This window comes from Pleurodeles waltl, chromosome 5, assembly GCF_031143425.1.
Source record: "Pleurodeles waltl isolate 20211129_DDA chromosome 5, aPleWal1.hap1.20221129, whole genome shotgun sequence".
In the NCBI taxonomy this organism is placed as follows: domain Eukaryota; kingdom Metazoa; phylum Chordata; class Amphibia; order Caudata; family Salamandridae; genus Pleurodeles; species Pleurodeles waltl.
In genome coordinates, this window is record NC_090444.1 from 785,752,657 (window position 1) to 785,775,778 (window position 23,122).

Genomic DNA, 23,122 nt, shown 5'->3' on the forward strand with positions numbered 1-23,122 from the left:
TGATGTTATATGTTTGATAAAAATAAAAGTGATTGTTAAAAATGCGTGAATTCATCCCACTCCTGGTAATTACTCCTAGTGGTATTCAATTCTACTATTTTTTTGCTTACTGTAAAAATATAGATGAGGACCAACAGTAGATAAATCGGGCTATCCTCTTATCACTCAAAAATGGCACAGATCTGGTTGAACTGCTGGACACATTCTCTCAGTTCAAGAAAAAGAGCAGCCAGAAAGGTGTTGGGGTTTTTAGCCTCATTTCTGAGGCACAAGGCAGTTCAGAGGTAGCTTGTCCTTGCAGTTTGGGCTTGACTGTTCTAGGGGGTGGGACCTAGCCTTTGCAATTGCATTGAGGAGTGAAAAAAAATGAACATGCCCACAGTAGCTGTGGATTAATTTAAGCATTTCTTTTAATGTCTTTTAATGCCTTTTTCTGTAGAAATATCAGTACAACGTTCATTAAAAAATGATGGTGATGTTTTAGTATTAAATGTGTGACGGGTAATGAAGAAAATCCTTCGCCGTTGATGTAATCTGCGAGTTGAGCCACGTCTGAAAGGCTTTATTCCCCATTGAAGGAAAGGACTTTTGTTCGAGGTGGACTTTTGGTTGAACTTGCTGACCATAAAGTGTTGTTATTCGGATTATTTTCACAGTTTGAGGCCACCTGCCATTCATCCAGAACCGAAGTACACGTTTGTTTCTGTTTCCACCACAGCTGCCACTCAAATGTTTTTCATTCTGATCCATCTGCAAATTTAAATGGCAGATGTCGAAAGGAATTGCAAATTAATTCAGATCAGGGAGCGGAATTCCTAACATAGATTTCAAAGTCTATATAGTAAACTGCCATACCTAGACAACAAGATGAATGTGGTATGGATTGGATGATGGGCACTGGGTTTCAACATATGTTATTTTTCTCAATGGTCTTTTTGTCAGGCATGTGGCTTAATTAAGTTTACAGTGGAAAAAAAAATGCAAAGAAGCCTATAATCAAGGCCACCGGAATTATGCGGCAGGAGGGGCCAAATTATGTGGCAGGGTTGAGTAAATTATGCGACAAGAAAAGGCAAATTATTGCATCATTTTTAGGCTGAGCTTGGCAGCGTGCAGCGCTGTCTGCAAGACGTGTTGTATTGAATATATGGGCTTTTAACCACGCCCACTCTTGCCATTCATTCTTTGTTGTGCTCGTCTTAAATGCTTCATTTTTATTGGTACATTTGGCTAAATGTCCCTCATGTGTCGTGCTAAGTTCCCTCACAGGGGTTTTCACTTAGAGAACATTTTTGTTGACCATCACACTATGTCATGCTTCCTCCTGTTACAGCGCGTGATGGCCCCTCCTCCTGTCTGGTTTTGGTTTTGCCCTTAATCCCAGCTGCGATGCTTTCTCCTCGAGGCCATGTTTAATGTTTGAACGTATGTTTTTTTTGGGGGTTTTTTTTTTGGTTGTTTTTTTTAACAGTTGATCCTTGGTTATCTGGCGATCAGGTTTCATTTTGTAAGATGCCAGTAGAGCTGTTTTTTCAGTGTGACTTCTCTGATGTCAGAGTCTGTGACCGACCTGTGTGCTGGTGGGTGCCTTCCACGTCCCTCCTGGGTCGTAAAGCAATCAAGCAGACCCTTACCATGCATGACTCCTCCAGTGAATCTTGGGTGACTACTGCACTTTGCATTCGTTAAAATGTCCGGAACTCTGTAAGAGCGGGTTCAGTAATATGAGCATGTAAAATGGTGGTGGATAAAAAACCAGGACAAGCGGTGGGATTCAATCAGAGAAGGTGTCACTAGGCTGCTCTATGGAAGATGCTACTTATCTAACTTTGAGGTTTGTGGGCGCTGCCTGGATCACTCTCCTGGCTGCAAGGTGCAGTTCACCCTCCTTCTGTGGTTGGTATTTGCTATGTAGCTCCCCTGAAGGAGTTGCTGCTATTAAACTATATTCTTTGGATGGTATGTGTTCTTCAGATCCCTTCTGGGGATAATGGGTGCTTTATTTATGTTTTGTAGGAGCATTTTAATTCTGCAGATGGTCTGCGCAATTCAGATCCCTCAACAGGTGCCACGCAACTTCTCCTTGTGGTTGTATGGTTTTCTGCCTACTTCTCGACTGGATGTATTAATGATCTCCTTCCCGGCGGTAAGTTCTCCACAGCTCATTCCAGTGAATGGGCACGGAAGGGAGGGGTGTTCCTCGGCTCTATCACAGGCGCTGCATAGGGCTTTGAGTTATGTCTCCTGCGTTGGCCTGGTGTACTGCTGCACTCCACTCTGCATCGGTAGGTGATCCTCCATCGACTCTCCCCTTTCATGGAACTCATTCGTGTCTTGCACGCCTTTATTTTGTCCCTCTGCCCCTACGTAGTCTGGACCGTCTCATTGTTGTCGATCCTCCCTCTGTATCTCCTCCATCCTTTCTCACACCTTTTATAGACCGGGCCCTTCTATCTCCCCCTACGCCTCTACCTCACTTACCTCTCTCATTCATCTCCTGTTCACATCTCTATTAGTCGCGTTCTTCTTTGACACTTCCCTTATTGGCTCTCCCTCGTGCAAGTCTCATTTCTCCGTTTCTTGCTGTGATGTGCTGGTACTGTACCTATAAATGTATTGCAGAAGTGCCGGGAAGTGCAGGTACTTTCTCTTTCAAACTGAAGAAGTGCAGGTGCTCAATAGCAGAGAGTACCTGCCCTTTTAAAGCACTGAACGTCCCCCCTATTCTCGTCCCTTTTGTACTTTGTGGCCACTGTACGCAAGCAGTGTCTCAAGGCGAATTCTTTATTTATGATCTATGGCCTTGTTGTGTACATGGTTTAATACCAGCACTTGGCGAACGCTCGGAATTTAGAGCACTGCATGGGAAGTAGGAATACAGTTACAAGTGTTATATGAAGCGAAGAAAGGTATAAATGAGGTGCGCAGCTGTGTAGCGTGAGTACCTTGAATGTAACCCGTCACTGCAAGCAATAGAGTACGAAAACAACAGTGTTGAGGGTGCAGGAATATTGGGGTACCGTGTGGAGACTGTTGAAGTGTTGTTGCCCATGATCAGATATGTTTTTACCCTTTTCATAGCTGCAAAGGTTTCAGATTGCTGTGTGACTTTTTCATAATTTCAGTGCAATTATGAATGACATTTCAACAACTATGAGCGACACGTTCAGGACTGCCTCCTGAATCCACAAATGAAGTACTGCCCATGATACATAAAAAGTTACTCAAATGTAATCCTCATTCTCAATCATTGAAATCGCTGCTGAATTTACGAAGAACTCTTCCTCCTCTGGGGTGTCAGCAAACCTAATAAATCGAAACCTAGCTTGGGTTAAAGCAGCATATCTGAAAATGGTAGGTGATGGAAGCGCTAAATATTTAAATACTTTGTGTGAATAACACACATTCATTACTCTTTGCTCATCCTCCGTCTGCACTCGCCAGCCAGAGACTACATGAAGCACACCCCTTTTACTCACCAACTCACAATTAGCCTGTGCTGAAAGTTTCAGCAGTCACACATCTCAGAGAGGCTGGGTCGGCTGGGAGGAGGAGTTCAATCTGTTTTTGCGCACGGGAAAGAGACAGTGTATCCCCGTATGCCATCTCACCATAACAACAACTTTTTCAGGCCCATCGGCAAGAGTACAGAGATTAAATGCTGCACATCAAGCTGTTTATTTGGAGCTCCCCCCGCTTCCAGAGTATATCAGGGATGTTATATATGTGTGACTAATGCGTTTTAATGTGGTGATGTGAACACAAGCATTAAAATGCTTTAGTCTAAACCCTGATGCATGGTACTTGGCGGGGCTGCATGTTTTTCTTCATTCCAGGTGTTCTTTCACAATCCCATTTTTGGGCTGAGCTTTTTGACATGTTGTAATCTATTCTGTGGACTTTAAACTTCTCCATTTCACGCCTAACACTTTCATTCGTTTATGGGCCTGCCTTTTAAAATTCCCTTGATTTCATTAGTAAATGCTTTACGTTTGTCCCGCCTTGGGGCTGTTTTGTTACCGCCTTGCAGACTGACCCTGTTACATGCATTATTGTGCTATTGGCTACATATTTTAGTGTGGGTGCACTATTTTTTTCTTTTGTCTCTCCCCTTCGTGCTCCATGGTGCTTTGAAGTTTCATACACTGCAAACTCCATCTGACATATTGGAACACTTTGCATGAGGGCATTGTTACTGAATCAGAGTCATTTCAATTTTGCTTTTATCTCTCCCCTTCGCATCCACTTAAACTATTTGGTTAAGCTCAGGTAAATGAAGTGATTTGACCAGAACGGGATTTTCAGTCGATGCCGAGACTCAAACCTTGTTTCTCAGATCCACAGCCGGCAGCCCTGGCCGTTAAGCCACATGCTCTTCCCTGCAACCCACAGCTGCATCTTTGCGCACATGTAGGCTTTTTAAGTTCATGACTGCATATTTTGTTTACACATGTACACAACATTTGCTCTCACATCTTGTTTTTTGGGGGGAAACTGAAAAAGGATGTTTGTTCGCTGTCATGTGCCGCTGGAGCCCAATAGCGGGAACAGAGGCTTAGTATAATAAATTTAAATATGCAGTTTTGTAAGTTAAGATTCATAGGTCTTATGCACACTCCTGGAGTTTGGTGTAATTTTTCCTAGGACGATTTCTGCCATTTTGGAGCATATTTTGGCAGTACAAAGTGAGCTTTACCCTTGTCGGTGTGCCCAATTTGAAATTGTACAAGCAGCATTTTTGTCCTTTTGAAATTTAGTTTTGGTCAGGTTTAATTAAAGGGTGGGGCAGGGGAAGTATTCGGTGCAGACCAGGGAGCTGTAAGTGGTCGCCCACAGCACTGTGGTGACATTACGTTCCGCAGTTCTTTTGCACAAAAAGGTGTAATTTTTGCTGCATACTACATTTCATGCATCTCTCTCCAGTTTTATTTGCAGAGTGGGTGATGGTATGTTTTAATAAAAAAAAAAAAAAAACAGCTTCCATGTGGTGGGACTGAGACTGCCCAGCAGTGGATCATGGCGAGGTAGACTATCCTGCTTGGCGCACAGTGTCAACAAAAAACAAGTTTTTAAGGTGCCTGTTTCGTGTCAGTCTGTAGTACCTTTGTTTGATTATCGGACATTATTTTGACTGCATACTCTCCTCTTCTGCATAAGAACAGTTTCTGAGATAGCCCCCCAAGAAACAAGTAACCTAAACGTAAAGCATAAAACCAACAAAAAAACTCAGTTTAGCTTGTTTTATTCGAAAAATACACTTCCACTTCCCGGATCCCTGCGCAGTGTAGCACCAGGATTCCAAATACCAAACGCACCGTTTCAAATTATAAGTAATCATTTTTCTTTTATTTCTTTATTTTATTTTCTTACTTTTATCTAGCACTACATCTTCCCTTGGCGAGTAAAGAGCACTGATCAGATAATTCTCCACATATTTTACTTCCGATATCAATGCGATTTTCAGTTGAGCTGCTAAATCTTGCCAAACGTTTTTCTCATAAAGGTTTCTATAGGGCTTACATAATAATTGTATATATTCTAATATATGTGTGTGTGTGTGTGTGTGTGTATATATATATATATATGCAGGGTGACATGAATTATGTGGCAAAAAAGTACCACATTTTGAGGCAGGGTTGACCAATTTCTGTGGCAATAAAAATCCAGTTGAGCTCTAATTCTTGGAAATGAGAGATCTATTGCATTGCAAATGCTTGTTAAACTTGGTAACACTGTATGGGCATTGGTTGCGCCTCATTGTTACTGGATTAATACACAAATATAGCAATAAGCAACAGATAGGTGACCAGTCCAGATTTGTAAAATTCCTTCCACTCTGCAGCAGCACGTGTCTCTGCATGTTTAGTATCTTTTGAACCGTTTGAGCTAGGAATTTTTTTTTGTTCAAATGTGCAGATTATACTGCAAATGATGGATTATGTAGCAAATGCAGCAAATCTATATTTATGCAAAATTCGCTGTGTATGCACAGTCTCATAATTCCAGTGTCCCTGCCCCCAATGTGGGAAACAATTAAGCCTCTTACTTGCAAGAGTTTCTTGAAGAGTTATGTGGGCGATATGGTGGAAGTGCATGAATCACTTGGTGCAAGACAAAGTTACAAACGGTCTTCAAGTGGAATAAAATCATCTCCGCGTAGGTGCCCTTTTGTGAAGTAACCCCGTCACTGTGTTTGCTGTGGTTTGTAAATGTTTGGTAATGCATATTTTCTGATATAACTAAAGGGTGTAATTTACCACAATATCAAAATTTGCAATACCTTTGAGGTTGGATTTTACCTATAAAGGTGTTTAGCTGAAACCTGCTAACCTTCCCTTCAACATAGTCGAGGTTTCCACAACATTGAATTACTGTGACATAAATCATTGTCAGGGGACATATCCAGGCCCTTGACAACTTCCTTAATGTCACATTTTGATACTTTTTTGCCCATTCCAAAATGTGATGCTATCTTGTAATATTTAAATTACACTGTTAAGAAACTGAGGACAAGTTCCTGTTTTAGTCTCGCTTTCTGTTGGCCAGGTATTGTTTACTATAAAGGGCTTGTAGTCTGCCCATTGCTTACCATTCTTTGGCATCATTGTCACTCTTCTCTGCTGCCTCCTAATTGGTCAGCGTATGCAAGGCGTCACTTCCTGTTTCTTCTGTCGATCATAGACCAAGCACTGATTGATTCATCTTAATTAGTGTCTGTCCCGGCTGGCCTGTGATTGAGGTACTGTTTCTTCTTTTCCTCCCACTCCCCCTTCTCCATGTTTTCAAATTCACTTTACCGAATTAAGTTATAGTCCTAAAAGTGCCCTGGTAAACCTGCCTCGCCTGTCTACTCACTGCTATGCTCATACTCTACCTTATCCTGAAACCGGTATTGCGCTTCAGTAATCAGCAGACACTGCTGTTTCCTTAACATCTGCAGTGACCAACTTGTACGTCCGGTATGCTGCCTTTCAGTTCTATAATGTAATCTGTATGCAACCATCCTACACCTTTGATGATGAGTGCTGTTTAATGTCTGTAAGAAAAAAATACAAGTTCTTTGCATTTTATCACAAATTCTTTAAAAAGCGTTAAAAATAAATAACAAATCTGCCTGCCCAGGGGCATTGCAGCAAGCTTAATACAGTCATCTGTGCAGCTCTGGTGAACTGTGACAATAGTAGAATAAACAGGAGAAACACAGGGTGACAAACATTTGTGTGCACAATTCAGAACTACACACAATTCCAGCCCTAGCCACTTCACTGAATTCCACTCTACTCCATGCCACACAATGTTACACAATTACACTCCACACCACACAGTGTCAAAAAATTCCACCCCAATTCACTTCACTCCACTATACACAATTACACTCCACTCCATGCCACAGTTATACTCTACACCACCCAATGTCATACATTTCACTCCATCCAGTGCCACACAATTCCACTCCACACAATGCGACACAATTCCACTCCACTCCACATATTTTCACCCTAAACCCCACAATTCCACACAATTCCAGTCCATGCCTCCCCACAGCATACAATACCACACAGTTCCATTCCACTCTCTGCTTCAGCACCGTAGCCCACCACATGCTGATCGAAAGACTCCACCACATCAGCATCCAAGGGGATGCGCTCAGATGGATCACCTCCTTCGTTGCTGGAAGAGCCCAGAGGATCCACCTCCCAAACCAAGGAGAGCACCTGTGGTGTTCCCAAGGGCTCATCCTTCAGACTCATGCACTTCAACGCTTATATGACCCCGCTGGCCAACATTGTTAGACCCCCCACGGTCTCAACATAGTTTCCTATGCAGATGACACCCAACTCCTCCTCTCACTCACCGACGACCCCTCCAGAACCAACTTCCACAGATGCATGACAAGCGTCGCTGACTGGATGAAAAACAACTGCCTGCAGCTGAACACAGACAAGATGGACGTATTGACCTCTGGCAACAGCAGCAACACTTTGAATGTGGTCTGGTGGCCAACAAACCTAGGAATTGCACCCACTCCCTCCGACCCCACCAGAAACCTCAGAATCAGATCATCGCCTTTTCCTCCGTCTGCTTCCTCACTTTGTGCATGCTATGTAAGATCTTCAAGTGGCTACCCCTACATATGAGACTCACCGTAACACAGGCCCTCATCACCAGCCAAATAGACTACGGCAACACCCTCTACATAGGAATCACCACACACCTACAGAGAATTCGGACCATACAGAGTGCCACAGTCAGACTCATCTTTGGCCTTCCCCGACAAACCCACATCACACCCCACCTTAGGCAACTCCACTGGCTCCCCGTACAGAAAAGATGCCAATACAAGATGCTGACCCATCCAAACAAGGACCTGCGTACATTAGCTTCCGCCTGGACTTCCACCAACTGTCGAGAACGCGAAGTTCTGCCTCCTTTTCACTTGCTCATACTCCTCCACCTCCCCTCATCTAACGAAGCAGAAGTGGAGGATGCTCCTTCTCCCGCATCACCTCAAGAACCTGGATTCTACCTCCCCACACACCTTTGGACCATCCCCTCACTTCTGGAATTCCAAATGGCCCTCAAGACCTGACTGTTCAAATAAGCCTCCAGGACCTGCAAGTGCTTGGATACCCTGCCAGATGCTTTATAAATCCTGATTGATTGATAGTTTGACCCAATTCCACTCCTTTCCAAAAAATGCCAAGCAATTCCACTTCACTGCTAACCACACAATGCCACTAAGTTCCACCCCATACCACACAGTTACACTCCATGCCACAGATTGCCACACAATTCCACTCCACTCATTGCCACATACTTCCACCCCACAGAACGCTACACAACTCCACTCCATTGTACACAATGCCACTCCACTCCATGCTATACAATTACATTACACTCCACAAAATGCCAATTTCACTCCACATTGCCACACAATTCCACTCCACTCAGCACAATACAATTGCACTTTAATGCACACAATTCCACCCCACTCAATTCCATTCCACTCCACACACTGCCACTCAGTTCCACTCCATTCCACACAGTGCCTCACAATTCCACTCCAGTCCATGCCATACTTTGCCACACAATTCCACTTCAGGCCACACAATGCCACTCCACTCCGTTCACTCCACTACACATAATTCCTCTCCTCTCAATTCCACTAGATGCCACACAATGCCATGCCATGCCACGCAGTGCAATTCCACACTTTTTCACACAGTTCCACTGATCTCCATACAGTGCCACTGCATTCCACTCCACTCCTCACCGTCCACTCTGCTCAAACTACACAATTCTGCACTACTTCATAACACGCAATCACTCAACTCCACACCACACAATGTAATTTCACTCCAGGGTACACAATGTACTCCTCTCAAGGCCACTCTATTCCCTTCAGTAGTAAATGTATCTATATAGCACTTACTATGAGGCATTGAAACACTTTGCAGAATGCCACTCAACAACACTCCACTCAATGCTACTCCACTCCACTTAAAACAATGCTACTCCTCACCACTCAACACCACTCCTCTCCACTCAGTGGCACTCTACGCCATACACTGTCACTCCAGTCCACATAGTGCCACACAATTCCACTCCACTCCATGCCGTACAGTGCCACTCCGTTCCACTCCAAGTCACACAATGCCACTCCTCAATTCCACCCCACGGCACACAGTGCTACTCCTTGCTACACAGTGCTACCCTACTCTTCTCCACACAGTGCCACTGCACTCAGCTCCATGCCCCTTAACTCTATACCACACACTGCCACTCTAATGCACCCCACGCAGTCACACAACACCACATCCCACAACGTAATTTCACTCCACTTCATACCAAAAAACGACACACCACTCTTCTCAATGCTACTCCATTCCATTTAATAATAAAAAATGTTATGTAGATCTTACTATAAGGCATTGAGGCACTTTGCAGCATGCCACTCAATGCAACTCCACTCTATGTAAGAGAGTGCCACTCCTCTCTACTCAGTGGCACTCCACACTGTACACCACACAATGCTGATTCACACCACACAATATCACTCTTCTCCATGCCACACAATATCACTGTACTCCACTCCTCTCAGTGCTACTTCATGCCTTACAATGCCACTCTATTAGACACCACAGAATGCCTCTCCACGCCACACAATGCCACTCCACTCCAAACAGTGCCATGCAATTTCACTGCTCTCCACTCCACACCACATAATTCCATTCCATTACATGCCACATAGTGACACACAATTCCTCTTCAGTCCATGCCACACACTTCCACTCCACCTCATACAAAGCCACGCAGTTACACTGCTCTCCACACAGTTTCACACAATTACACTCCATGTTACATCGCATTGCAGTACTTTATTCGGTGTGCAAACATCCTATGCCTTGGATGATGTACACTGTTAAACATCTGTTAAAATAATGCACGTTTCTTGCCTTTTAATTTGTAATGCTGCGCAAGTATTTTGGCCCCTTTTACCTCACAACTGTATGCCTTATAGCAAAGTATATAAAGAAAAAGTATTGAAAAAAAAATCAACAGATCTGCCTGCCCGGAGCATCACAACAAGCTGATTACAGTCATCTGAGCAGCTTGGGTGAAATGTGACAGTGGTAGTACAATTTGGAAGTAAGAAAAAGAGGGTGACAGATTTTGTATGCCACACAAGACTATTCCACCTCATTCCACACCACTCCACTGTAATCTGCTCCGCTTGACACAATTTCACTCCACTCCACACGTGATACTCCACACCACAGAGTGCCAGTTCATGCCACACAGCACCACTCCACTTCACAGCATCCCACTCTATGCCACACAATTCCACTCCAATCCAATCAATGCCACTCCATTCCACTTCTAGCCACACAATGCTAGTCCAATACACTTCACGCCACACAATGCCACGCACTCAATAAAATGCAACTCAACCCCACTCATTGCGACTCCATTCACTGCCACGCCACTTAATTTCAGCCCTCTTCATGACACACAGTGCCACTCCACTTCATGCCACATAATTCCACACAATACAGTGCTACTACACCGCACACTATGCCACTCCACACCATGCCACACAAAGCTGTTCCACTCTACGTATCATAGTGCCACTCCACACAATGCCATTCCACTCAGTGCCACTTCACTTCATTGCACACAGTGCCACCCCATCGACAGAACTCTATTGTAAATGTATTTATTCCGTTTTTACTATCTTTACGAGGCGTTGAAACACTTTGCAGCATGCCCCTTCACTCAATTTCCCTCCACTCAGTGCTACACAATGCAACTCCACAAAATGCTACTCCACTCCAGACAGTGCCACTGCACACCAGTCCTCACAATGCCTCTTCACACCATACAGTGCAATTCCATGCCACACTTTGCCACTCCACACCATACAATGACAATCCACACGACTCCACTCCAGCAAAGCCAATGGATCTCACATAGGCAGGACCTATTGGACTTAAAGATGTGTGTTATTCTTTCCAGTAGAAACCACTGAAGCCAGAAAAAATGGAGAATGTTGGGAAGGTGGGCTCAGAGAAGCTTGCTTAACCGTGTTTTATCTAAAGTGCATGAAGATCACATCATCTTTAACGAGATTATTTATCTTGTTAGCAGTTATAAAAGATTTGTAATCCTCATGGTTCCTTTCAACTTATTTTTGAAAATATCATGCTACTGAAGAACACTGTTGTCTTAATAAAGCAATGAAAGTTATACATAGCCATTGAAACATGTTACGCTGGAACAGAAAATGGCATTGGTTCCTCTGGTTGATTGACGTAATAGGCTATTAACTACAAGATTACGTAGGTTTTCATGGGAAGAGTGCGTGGTCCATAGGATTTGGGATACACTATTGATTGCTCACAATTTGTTATTGACAGTTTTCTTTGATATTCAATATCAAACTCTAATGGTGCATAGTCCTCGAGGTAACATATCTATTTCTCTCTGCCATGCGATGGGAAATGGTAGAGGTTTCTATGGACAAATACTCTTTACTTTTATAAACTATTGTAATTGTTTGGATTTTTGAGATTAAAAACATTTTTCATAAGGAACAATTGTTTGCCCTTTTTGAAAATGTTTAAGGAGAACAGCCATGGCTTTATCTGAAGGGCCTGAGACAGGCTGTTCTTGGGTAGGTTTTTTATGTATGTACTGCTGAAGGTACTCATTATGTTGAACTTAGTTCCGTTACTAATGCTCTCTTCTGAGCTGTGTTGCTGATTTCCATTGCTTCATTTAATAAATATAGGCTTCTGCCTTTTTTTTTTTATTTTTTTTTTTAAGAGCCACCAAATGCTGGGATTGCTGAATACAAGTGAAGTCTAGTCTTAATTCCACTTTACACTCCATTCTTCCACCATCCAACACATTGCGTCCATTCAGGTTCTTTTTTCATCACTGCTTTCTCCCTTTGCCACTATTTTCCTATCTTTTTCTTTCGTTTCCTCTTTCTTTTTTCCTTTCTTTCTTTCTTTCACTCTTTCTTTTCTATTTCTTTTGCACTAGATGAAGTCTAACAAATGGAACAAGTTGCAGGCCCCCCAAAAATGAGTGTTTGTGCCAGCCACGAGCAACCATTGCCACCCATAAAGCATTACTGAGTGTCCAGTAGGTTCTTTGTCTACAGACATCAGGAAACATGCCAGCTCCCTAGTTTTAGCTCCTTTATTAAAGAGTTATTTTAAAGCTAAACCACAAATATTATGAATGGAATGAATGAAACCATGGCCTTCCCTAACCTTGAAACGACTCCAAAGTACTTGTGTTACTAGTCCAAGCGTTTGCTGACAGAGAGGTGATATAACCCTCCTTTTCTGGCGTTCTAAACTCGGTATTGTGAAGTGTTTAAAAAAAATCTTCTTCTAAGACCTTGGAAAAATGCAGCTGATAACTGTAAATTTGGGGTTTGCAGGGCTCTTGGTTGCATTTATGTGCGTTTTGGCCGGTTAGTTCCAGAGATTATCACACATGTGTTAAAGGAGCAAACATTTCCTAGTCTGTTAAGAATTAAAAAGTGCCCTTCAATGTGTATAATATATCATTTTAAAATCGCAGTGCACACATTTATTTTGTCTTTTTCAAGTGCAATTATTTTTGTTGTTTAATTCTTATCTGTATTTGAACCATCTTAATGTCTGCTCACATAATGTCTCGTTTTACAGAACTTGAAATAATTATTTTACTAGTCATCTGCCCTTGAGTACATTTAAGGATGCAAGACCCACCTTGCAAATTTTGGAACTTTATGAAATAGTTTCACTAAGAGAAGAGGCGTTTTGCCTCCAAGCTTTAACTCTTTACTCAGTTATTTTAACCAGTCAGTAGACAGTGGCTGGGAATGGTTGCATCACATGTCAAACTGAGGATGTAATTAAGAATTAGGGTTGGCTAACCATGCCTCCCTTTCCCACCATCAACTTAACACTTGATTAGGTCAGATTGACATTGCAGAGCTTTTGATACTACTTTCTTAAAAAGAAAAAATATGAACAGTGAGCTTCAAAGAAGTGAAAATCTCACCTCGTATGATTGGCTGTTGGTTTATAATTCCACTTTATAGGAAGTGCTTCTGTTGCACTGTACGGCAGGATATTTTAATGAATGCATCATCACACTTTGTAGTGCATTAAAACTGTCATGCATGGATTCTAAACATGTACTGGCAGTTTTTACATTGCAGCACAGGGAAAGAGCGCATCTTTCTATAATGTATAGAGGGCACAAACAAGAAAAATTCTATGAACGTTTAACACCCTGCCAAATAGCAATAATCTTTCTCTCTTACCTTGTCGTTGTAGCTTGAATATAGGAAACCACCTGAGCATGTGACATGCATATCAAACATTGGTGTAGCATATAGGTGCACTTTAAAGTACCCCCACCTGCACTAGCACATTAAGGGCCGGATGTAGCAAAGGTTTTTACCCATTCTGTGTCTATGGGAAAAAGTGTTCGTACATATGGCCCTAAATCCAGACCTGTCGGATTTACCAGGGCTTCTTTTATTTTGTTTCACCACATTTCACAATCCGGTTAAGGAAACGTATCCCTCCGGACATTCTAAAGAGAGGAGCTATTTTCCTGATATTTCTCACACTTATGCACAAGGGAGTTGGCAGAGAAAGAAAATACCACCTACTTTGAACCAAGCCTCTAATGACATGGAGTGAATGAACAACTAAGCCCGATCCTACCAAGAATAATTCCCTTCACCTTGAATCACTCATCTGTTCATCCATCCATGGGATATTGGGTTTTATTTATTTGGGTTTGTATTATTAAATTATGATCCTTAGATTCCTTTGTTTTTAGATTGTTCATTTCAGAGATTGACTATTTGTGTGTGTGGAGTGATTGGATTGCTTTTCCCTTGGGGGAATTTTATTGCCTCACCATCCATCCATCCTGCCATCTTTCCACCTTTCATCTTACCACCTTTCTATCCTTTCTTTCATTATATTCCCCATTGATTAAAATTCCATTTATCTGCTCACATTCATCAATCCTTTCACCCATCCATATTTTCCTCTTTCAATTTTTCATCCACCCATCCAATTACCATCCCCCTCATGCATAGATCGAGCTATCCTTTCACCCTGCAGCCATTCATCCTTTCACTCTTCTGTACATCCTTCCTTCGCTTTTCATCTCGTCATCAATCGTTTCATCTTTCCTTTCAACAAGTGATCCTATTTCCCGTCTGTTTATCCTTTCAACCTTACGTGTTTGCACTCACACTTCCGTTTTTCCCTTCACCCATCCTTCCTTTCACATTACTTTTCACATTTACCTTTCATATTTCTTTCCGTCTTGCACTATTCATTACTTTCACTCATTCTTCCTTTTGCCGTGCCTCCTGTCCAGTTTCTAACTACCACAATTCTTTCTTTTCTTGCATAGTATTTTTAGATCGAGCCTAGGCAGCGAGCAAGCAAAGTCTGTCGACAAGTTAAAATCTATATCTGTGGGCTTTAGCCAGGCCCATCTCACACTCTTCACTTTCATTCATTCCTTGGCCTGCCTTTCAGAATTACTTTGATTTAATAGGTAAATGCTTCACCTATGTCCCACCTAGAGGCTGCTTTGTTACCCCCTTGAAGACTGACCCTGTTACATGGATTATTTTACGATTGGCCATATAGCTTAGAGTGGCACGTTTATTTTTCTTTTGCCGCACCTCTTCGCACTGCGTGGCCATATGTTTCTTCCTCCTCCTTGTTTTGGTCATGCTGCTGTTTCTTTGTGGTGTCTGAGCACTTTACATGAGAAAGTGAAGTTTCACATAGCCCAAATTTGAATGGAAAAGCTCTTTCCATGACTACGTGAAGTTGCATATAGTGCAACCTTGTACTTATTTTTATAAATCAGCATATTACTCGTTTCCCCTCCCTCACAACCTGAATGCACAGCGTAAAACTTTTGTGAAAATGGGCACTGGGCTTCATTTTTCAGCACCTATCCTTCATCTTATCACCTTTCCATCCTTTCTTTCATTATATTCACCATTGATTAAAATGCCATTCATCTGCCTACATTTATCAATCCCTTCATCCATCTGTAGTTTCCTCTTTCAAATTTTCATCCATCCATCCAATTACCATTCCCATCATGCATAGATCGAGCTATCCTTTCACCCTGCAGCTATTCATCCTTTCAGTCTTCTGTACATCCTTCCGTCACTATCCATCTCATCATCAACAGTTTCATCTTTCCTTTCAACAAGTGATCCTATCACCCGTCTGTTTGTCCTTTCAACCTTACATGTTTGCACTCACACTTCCATTTTTCTCTTCACCCATCCTTCCTTTGACATTGCTGTTCACATTTACTTTTCATATTTCCTTCCTTCTTGCTTCATTACTTTCACTCTTTCTTCCTTCTCCCCTGCCTCCTGTCCAGTTTCTAACCTGAATGCACAGAGTAAAACATTTCTAGAAATGGGTGCTGCGCTTCATGTTCAGCACAGAGCCTGAAACTCATTGGGGATGTGTTGAATTCAACATTGCAGGGTGCAGTACCTTATGTGGCTAAAAGAGGTCCCAAGGGACACCTAGTGACAGTCTGTGGTATTGCACCCTTTCCCTGCATCGTGCACATTACAACAGTAAATGTTGCAGACTTTTTTCAGCCAGCATATTAGAAGTGTAAAAGCGTTATGTAACCATGTTGTTTCTGCTTACATTTCACATACTTTACGTGATTTACATTCTCAGAGTGTTTGCTTTTTCCAGGATTTTTTTTAATTTTTTTTTTATTCAGCCAGCATATTAATCTTGCCTCACCACCCTCATAACCGGAATGCACAGCGTAAAACTTTACTCAAAACGGGCACCACGTATCATTTTCTAGCACAGCACCCGAAAGTCATTTGGGATGTTGAATTCAAGATTGCAGAGTGCAGTACCTTATGTGGCCAAAAGCGGTCCCAAGGAACACATAGTGACAGCCTGTGCTACTGCACCTTCTACCTGCGTCGTGCACATTACAACAGTAAATGCGCTATGCAAATATCATCAATCCACTGCATTCCAAAAGCAAAACTAAAATAAGATGCCATTTTGAACACCAGTAGCTCAAACGTTCGTAAATGTGAGACCTATTGCATTGCAATTGCTCGTCTCACTGCCTTTCTCTCTCTTTCTCATTTGAAAAGTTTAACAGTATGATGATACATATAATGCTCCCAGAATTCTCACTGATTAGATGCAGATGTTTGCAGAAGCTTGTAAGCAAAATTGATGATACTGTGCTCTCAAAATAAAATGTTCAGAAACAAATGTGAGTAGGAAAAAAACATTTTGCTAAGTTACTGTGAAATTGTAGGTGCTATTTGTTTGACGCATCATTTAGTGTGGATGAATGCTAGTATTTCCAACAAAAATTCATAATGGAAAATCAGTGTAACCATTTTCAAAAGATTATGGGAAACATGAAAATAAACAAGCACTGGCAAAGCTAACCGATCTGACATTGGCTGTCAGTCTTCTGATTTTATCAATGCGTGTCTTGTTATAACATTGCTTTTGTAACACTTTATGGTTGTGAGAGCTGCCAGGCCCTGACTATTGTACCATACATCGTCAAAAAGCAAAAAAGAATTTTGGTCTCAAAAAGCACACATTGCCAGAGTAGTTCCTGGCACTGAACAGAACTACTTTGTGGGCCAATGTGCTCCTTGTGGAAGAGCAGAATGCTGTCACTCACAGTAAAGCCGGCAGATAGACAGATAGAGAGGAAAATAGAATTTTAATAAAAATAAAATGTCTTGGGTAATGCCAGACCTAATTAGGTGCCCTATTCTTAAAGAAAGTCACAAAAGTGCACCCATGGTATTGTCTTTGAATTAGTGGCCTTCATGAAACAAGAATGTATAGAAGTAGACCAGGAAATCGTGCTCCTAGAAAATATTTGTGAACTGTATTTTAGCACAAGCAAATATGCATATGTAGATTTGCTCATGTGAAAATCTATTGAGCGTTTGTTTACAAGTTCACTTTATTCACAACCCTGGAAGAACTTCTGCTTCTACTCTTTTCAGGAGTAAATTTCCAGTCTTTTTTTAGTATGGGAAAAGATTAGAGAAGAGCTGGTGAAAATCCTTAAAACATGCAAGTAAGTTTTGCACAGACTCAGAGGCATTCCAGTCCTGAAACTACTGCTTGCTGCTGCCTCCAGCCCCAGTATGTAGATCTGCGGAAAGGGTGCAAAATAAGGACATTTCTATAGTAGGATTTGAAATTGCTAGTATTCAAGCCCTAGTATAGTATTAGCCCTGGCATAATCAGAGAGGCTATTATCAAAGCTCTTACATATTGAGATTCCTGCCTTAATTTATTGCCACACTACATGACACCAAAGAAACAAGTAGATTTTATTTTACAGGACAAGTAGATTTAGGAATCAACCTGTCCAGTGGACCTGTAGATATTTTATTAAATTCCACACCCCTGATACAATATCTCATGAGCTACAATAAAAGAAAAATAATTTATTGTGAATTAACTATGCTGTGGATCCAACAGAAGTGACCTTTCGTTTGCTTGCATACAGGTGCAGCTGGGACAAACAGAGATCAAATGCCCAATAACAGAGTGCACTGAATACCTGGATGAGACCACCATCCTCTACTACCTACCGCATGATGACATAATCAAGTACAAGTACTTCCTGGAGCTCAGCCGCACAGACTCCGGTACAAAGCCATGCCCGCAATGCAAGCACTTTACCACATTGAAGAAGAAGGGCCACATTCCGACTCCTGCCAAAGTGGAGAACAAATTCAAGGTAAGCATGTCTTACAAGCTAAGGTGTTAAATCAGAACAAATGTAGGCCAGTGAGTATGGCATTTAATCAGCTTCCTGCCCTTGTAGGAGTCAAATTAAGGCTCTACTTAGGAATGTGACTTTGAGGTACTATTGGAAATCAAGTGTTTAAGTTTAAGTTTGGTGTTCTCTTTTGCAGACCTTTTCAACAGCTGACAGACTGTTGGGATGGAGAAGTCCTCTTCATGTTTAAAAACGCTGCCTTGAGTGCTCGACTCTACTGTTGTTTGGATCCCTAATGCTGACTTTTTCTCATAGGTGAACACAGATCATGGGTGTGCACCATGACATAGGCCTGTCTCTTGGATTGCGGTCTTGTTAGACCCAGGGGGATGCCCACAGCTCTACCCTGATAGTGGTAGAAGGCTACCACCATCACCAAGAGTTAAGCAGCACAAGTGCAATGGTAGTAGCGTACCGTGTAGTGATCAGTAGTAGTGAACAGGTCCTTTTTAACTGGTGTAACTGGAGTGAGGCCTACAGTCTCACTTAGCTTTTTACAGTTCTGCTGCTTTGTACTTAATTCATGTGTTGCCTACATCAGGTAGATGTTGTGCAGCACAGCAGCAGTGGAAGAGACAGGACGGTACTATGCAGTAAATGTGTGCTTAGTGCATGTACTGAGTGTATGTATGCATTAATTCATTTAATTGTATTTATGTTTTGGATTTCAAGTAAGGTTCACATAAAAACACAAAAACTGTGTATCCAGAAAACATCAACAGCACCACAATTTAAATACCAACTCTGATGGAACACATCTAAAAATCTTTATAATAATAAAATTAGATAAAGTGCTCAGCAAAACCTTTCCGGATGTGCGGATTACACAGTATGGTACTCCAATATAAGGTGCAAAAAGCAGACTAATACAAGTGCACATAACTAAGTCACACGTGCAAAAACACTAGAGCAATTTCAAAATGATTACAGGTCAAGCTACCAAAAATGAAGAGCAAATCCTCAAACAAAATGGTGTAAAAACAATTGACTAAAAAAGAAATACACATAAAAAAGCAGAATACAAATCCACTAATAAAATACTTCAATTCTCTCCAAATACAATTGAGTTAAAAAAACGTTAGCGTAAAACTGGAGTAAATTTTAAAACATTTAAACACATTTACAAAATTAGAAGATTTTTGCACAAGCCATTTCTGAGGGAGGGGCAAACATACAAGATCTGGCATCGACAACTGAAGTTTTATTATATTTTTAAAAAGATTGGTCTCAGAGTGACAACGTGCAAAGTGCAGATTTGGGCATAAAAATATCATGTTTCAAATTTTAAATGTGGGACTGGCAAAGCTCACAAACTTCTCATCCTTTGGAATACCTTCCCATCCTTTGGAATACCTTCCCATTCTCCTGTAATATCACATAGCGGTAATAGGTTTAACCTTAATAACAAAATAATTGCGGAAGATTTTCCGTAAAAGATAAAGTTGGATGTGTTTATAAATACTACTGCCTATTACTTCATTCCTTACAAACTGAGTACAGAGTGCGGTATCTCTGTTCATAATTACTATAAACAATAACTTTTTTATCCCAATTTTTAACTTGCATTTTGGAAAAGGAAAATTCCCAGTCTGAGCAATTCCATATGTTTCCAAGGCTTTCATAAAGGTAGAATACAAATCACTTTTTTCTTTCATAATTTGAAAAATTTCAGATTTTAGAGTAGCTCGGCTAGAGCTCATTTCACCACCCAAAAGATTGTTTACCCACCTTAAGGCCGCTGCCAGAGCAAGCACACAAATGGAAAGTAGCCCAAATTCGAGCCAAAGAGCTGGAAGGGAAACCATGGACCTCCAATTGCAGATTTGACGCTAAATGTGCCGCTCTGTGTTCTTGAAGAAGGCCCAGCACGGTACATCCTTCACTTCACCAGCATAACTCAGAGTGGGTGTTGTATCTTTTCCTTTTACACAGCTGAAACATGTGCAGAATGTCTTTGCCCACAGCATTTATACGATCTTTGAAAAGCCGAAGCCTGAGAAAGTGCTTTACATCTGCAACGGTTTGTGGTTACTAGAAATAAATTCTTCTGAGGTAGGGATAAATCCGCACGATTTCCATCCCAGTGTCCCACAGAATCCAATTGAACCTTTTCCTAGCTCTGAAGATCATGACTTTACTCTTAGCAATATTTATCTTAAAAAGTGCACTTAAGCATATTTCTCCAGTGCACAGAGCCGTCTTTGAAGACCTATTGGAGTTAAATCCAATAGGATGACATTGTCCACGTAAAGGAGACAAAGGAGACATCCAGCACACATTAGACCATGTTTAGGTGGATCTCCTCTTATCAGACTAACTCTGCTAGGCCAGTCGTGTTTAAAAGGAAAAGAGAAGCTGTGCAAGCAGGCAATTCTGCTTTAAACCATTTTGCAATGCCACTCTCCTAGACAAACCTGTCTCCGTCCCCCCCATCAAAACCTGAGTCCAAGGAGAAGAGAGCAATGCAATAATTCACCTTAGGAGGTGAGCTGGCATCCCTAACACAAATATTTTTTTTCACAGCGTCCCCCATTCTAACTTGTTGAACGCTGTGTTGTAATCAATAAAGGCAGAATACATAGGCATGCCCCTGCTCTTAGAGTACTTTTCTATCAACGTATCGGCAACAGTAATATTATCCAAAGTACCACAATTCTTTCTAAAACCCACCTGTTCAGCGCTGGAATAATGTTATTGCCAAATGCCCAATCATGAAGGTGAGAAAGTAAACTTTTAGCAATTTGTCTTTAATCTTCACGGAGAGGCCTTAAGACATTTTTTATATAAGGGTTCAATAACACTATCCTTCCAAGAAGATGGAATGTCACCTGTTAATGCTGGAATAAAGGACATAAAAAAGTAGCCCATAGAAATGGCTCTTGTTTAATAGGAGCAATTGAAAATTCATCAGGGCCCGTAGCGGCAGAGCTTCGTGTACCTTCTATAAATCCCTCAATCTCCTTACAGGAGAGGGGACAAAATAGCTCCATATCATATACTTTAATACTATAGACATGCTCATTACAGTTTCTTTCAATACTAGCATATAAATCAGAAACATGCTGTGTCCAGATTGCATCCAAAATCGGAATTGCCTGGGTTGTGACTCTGGAATCACAATATTTAGCTGTTAAAAGCCAGTATTTATGGGATTTATGTGACACAGCTGCTTCCCTCAAATTAATCAATTTCTTGTCCTTCTCCTTCCTGTGTTCCACAACCTCAATCTCGTTCTCTTCCACTTAAGGTGATGTACTTCTCTCTGTCTAAAAGGCACAAAGGACTTAAATTGTTTCCTAATGAAACAATCTACTTCTTGATTCACCTTTTTCACAGCCCAATAAATCTTAAGAACAGGTTTGGTTTGATTAATACTTTCTTTACTCCCCAAGGTTCAAAAGAGCACCAACTGCTTTTCATGCTAGGAGATTGAATCGCAACACGACTAATCAGAAGAGCCCAAGCTTGCCATTTCCAGATTGTGCCCCAAAAGCTTCATACCTTCCTGCGACCAAAAGGTACGGCTGTTAGTTTGATTATATTCAGCTGTGGCCTTCAAAATATTCCAGTTATCAAGGGCCATAAGATCTAAATCAGTAGACACTGAAAGGATACTATGATCGTTAAAATCAGTCTGTAGAATCCGCAGCTGAGAACAGGCATTGGAGATTCGGTAGGACACCACCATGTAGTCAATTAAAGACTGTCCTTTAGGAGAATAAAATGTATAAGAGCTAGGAGAGTCCTCAGGGCATCTGCCATTAAGAAACACAGATTTGATCTCAGACTTTTCTTAAAAACAAATACCCTTCCTATCAACCCTATTTTGTCTGGTAAACACTCATCAGGAATACCCTAAGCCTCATCCATTTGTAAATTACTTCAAGTCATACAAGCTAGACACCTTAGCATTAAATCACCTACAATTATTATCAAGGGACATTCCTCCATATTACTATTACAAACAAAGGAAAGCATGGAATTTAGTAAAGCATCCTTTACCTTACCAGGAGGGATGTAAACATTTACAAGCAAAGAAAGTGGACAGCCCACTACACTCTTTGATCACTGATAACTTTAAACAGAGGCATAAATTAGAGGATTGTACAAATACCTTTGGATTCCCGTTAATAGTATTTTGAAGCAAGATCGCAATGCTTTTTCTGGCATGACCTTTAGTGGAGAGTGTTGCCTCACAGGAGTAAACAAAGTAATTATCAAATGTGAAATCAGTACAGACCCATGTTTCCTACAAACATATGATTAATAGCTTAAGACAATCTACATAATTAAATTTTACATTAGGTTGGCCGAAGCTAGCCATGTTGCAGGAAACTAGTTTACCCTGAAGGCTACCTCTGCACCACCGGGTACTGCACATTGGCTCTAGCCTCATTCAGTGTGCCTGCTACCCGATTCATGTTAGGGGACTTGTCTTCCCCCCCAGGGGTCCAACCACTCAGAGCCTCCAATGCTTATTACTCTCCTCCCTATATATTTCCCTACAGAGATGGTAATATCTTGAGATTAATCGATCCCCTAGGATACCCGTCCTGCACAGACCCAGAGAGTTCCACCTTGGACTGTCAGGTGTTAACTCTTTGCGGGGTTCTACACAGATTACATCAATCCCTCTCTTCCTAATCTAATCAGCATTTGCTAAAATCAGTGACACTACCAGCTTAGAATAAAATGTTACCCCTGACCTCTGATAAGTAACAGATAGATTTACAAAGACAGTATAAATGTCCTT

At 41.4% G+C, this 23,122-nt stretch overlaps 1 protein-coding gene across 1 annotated transcript in view; it reads left to right on the forward strand.

The window, feature by feature from the left end:
• Positions 1–23,122, forward strand: part of RNF217 (ring finger protein 217) — a 466,037-nt gene that overhangs the window by 166,752 nt on the left and 276,163 nt on the right. Inside the window, exon 2 of the mRNA XM_069234802.1 lies at positions 18,094–18,327. Coding sequence (XP_069090903.1) covers positions 18,094–18,327 — 234 coding nt within the window. The remainder of the gene's footprint in view (positions 1–18,093; positions 18,328–23,122) is intronic.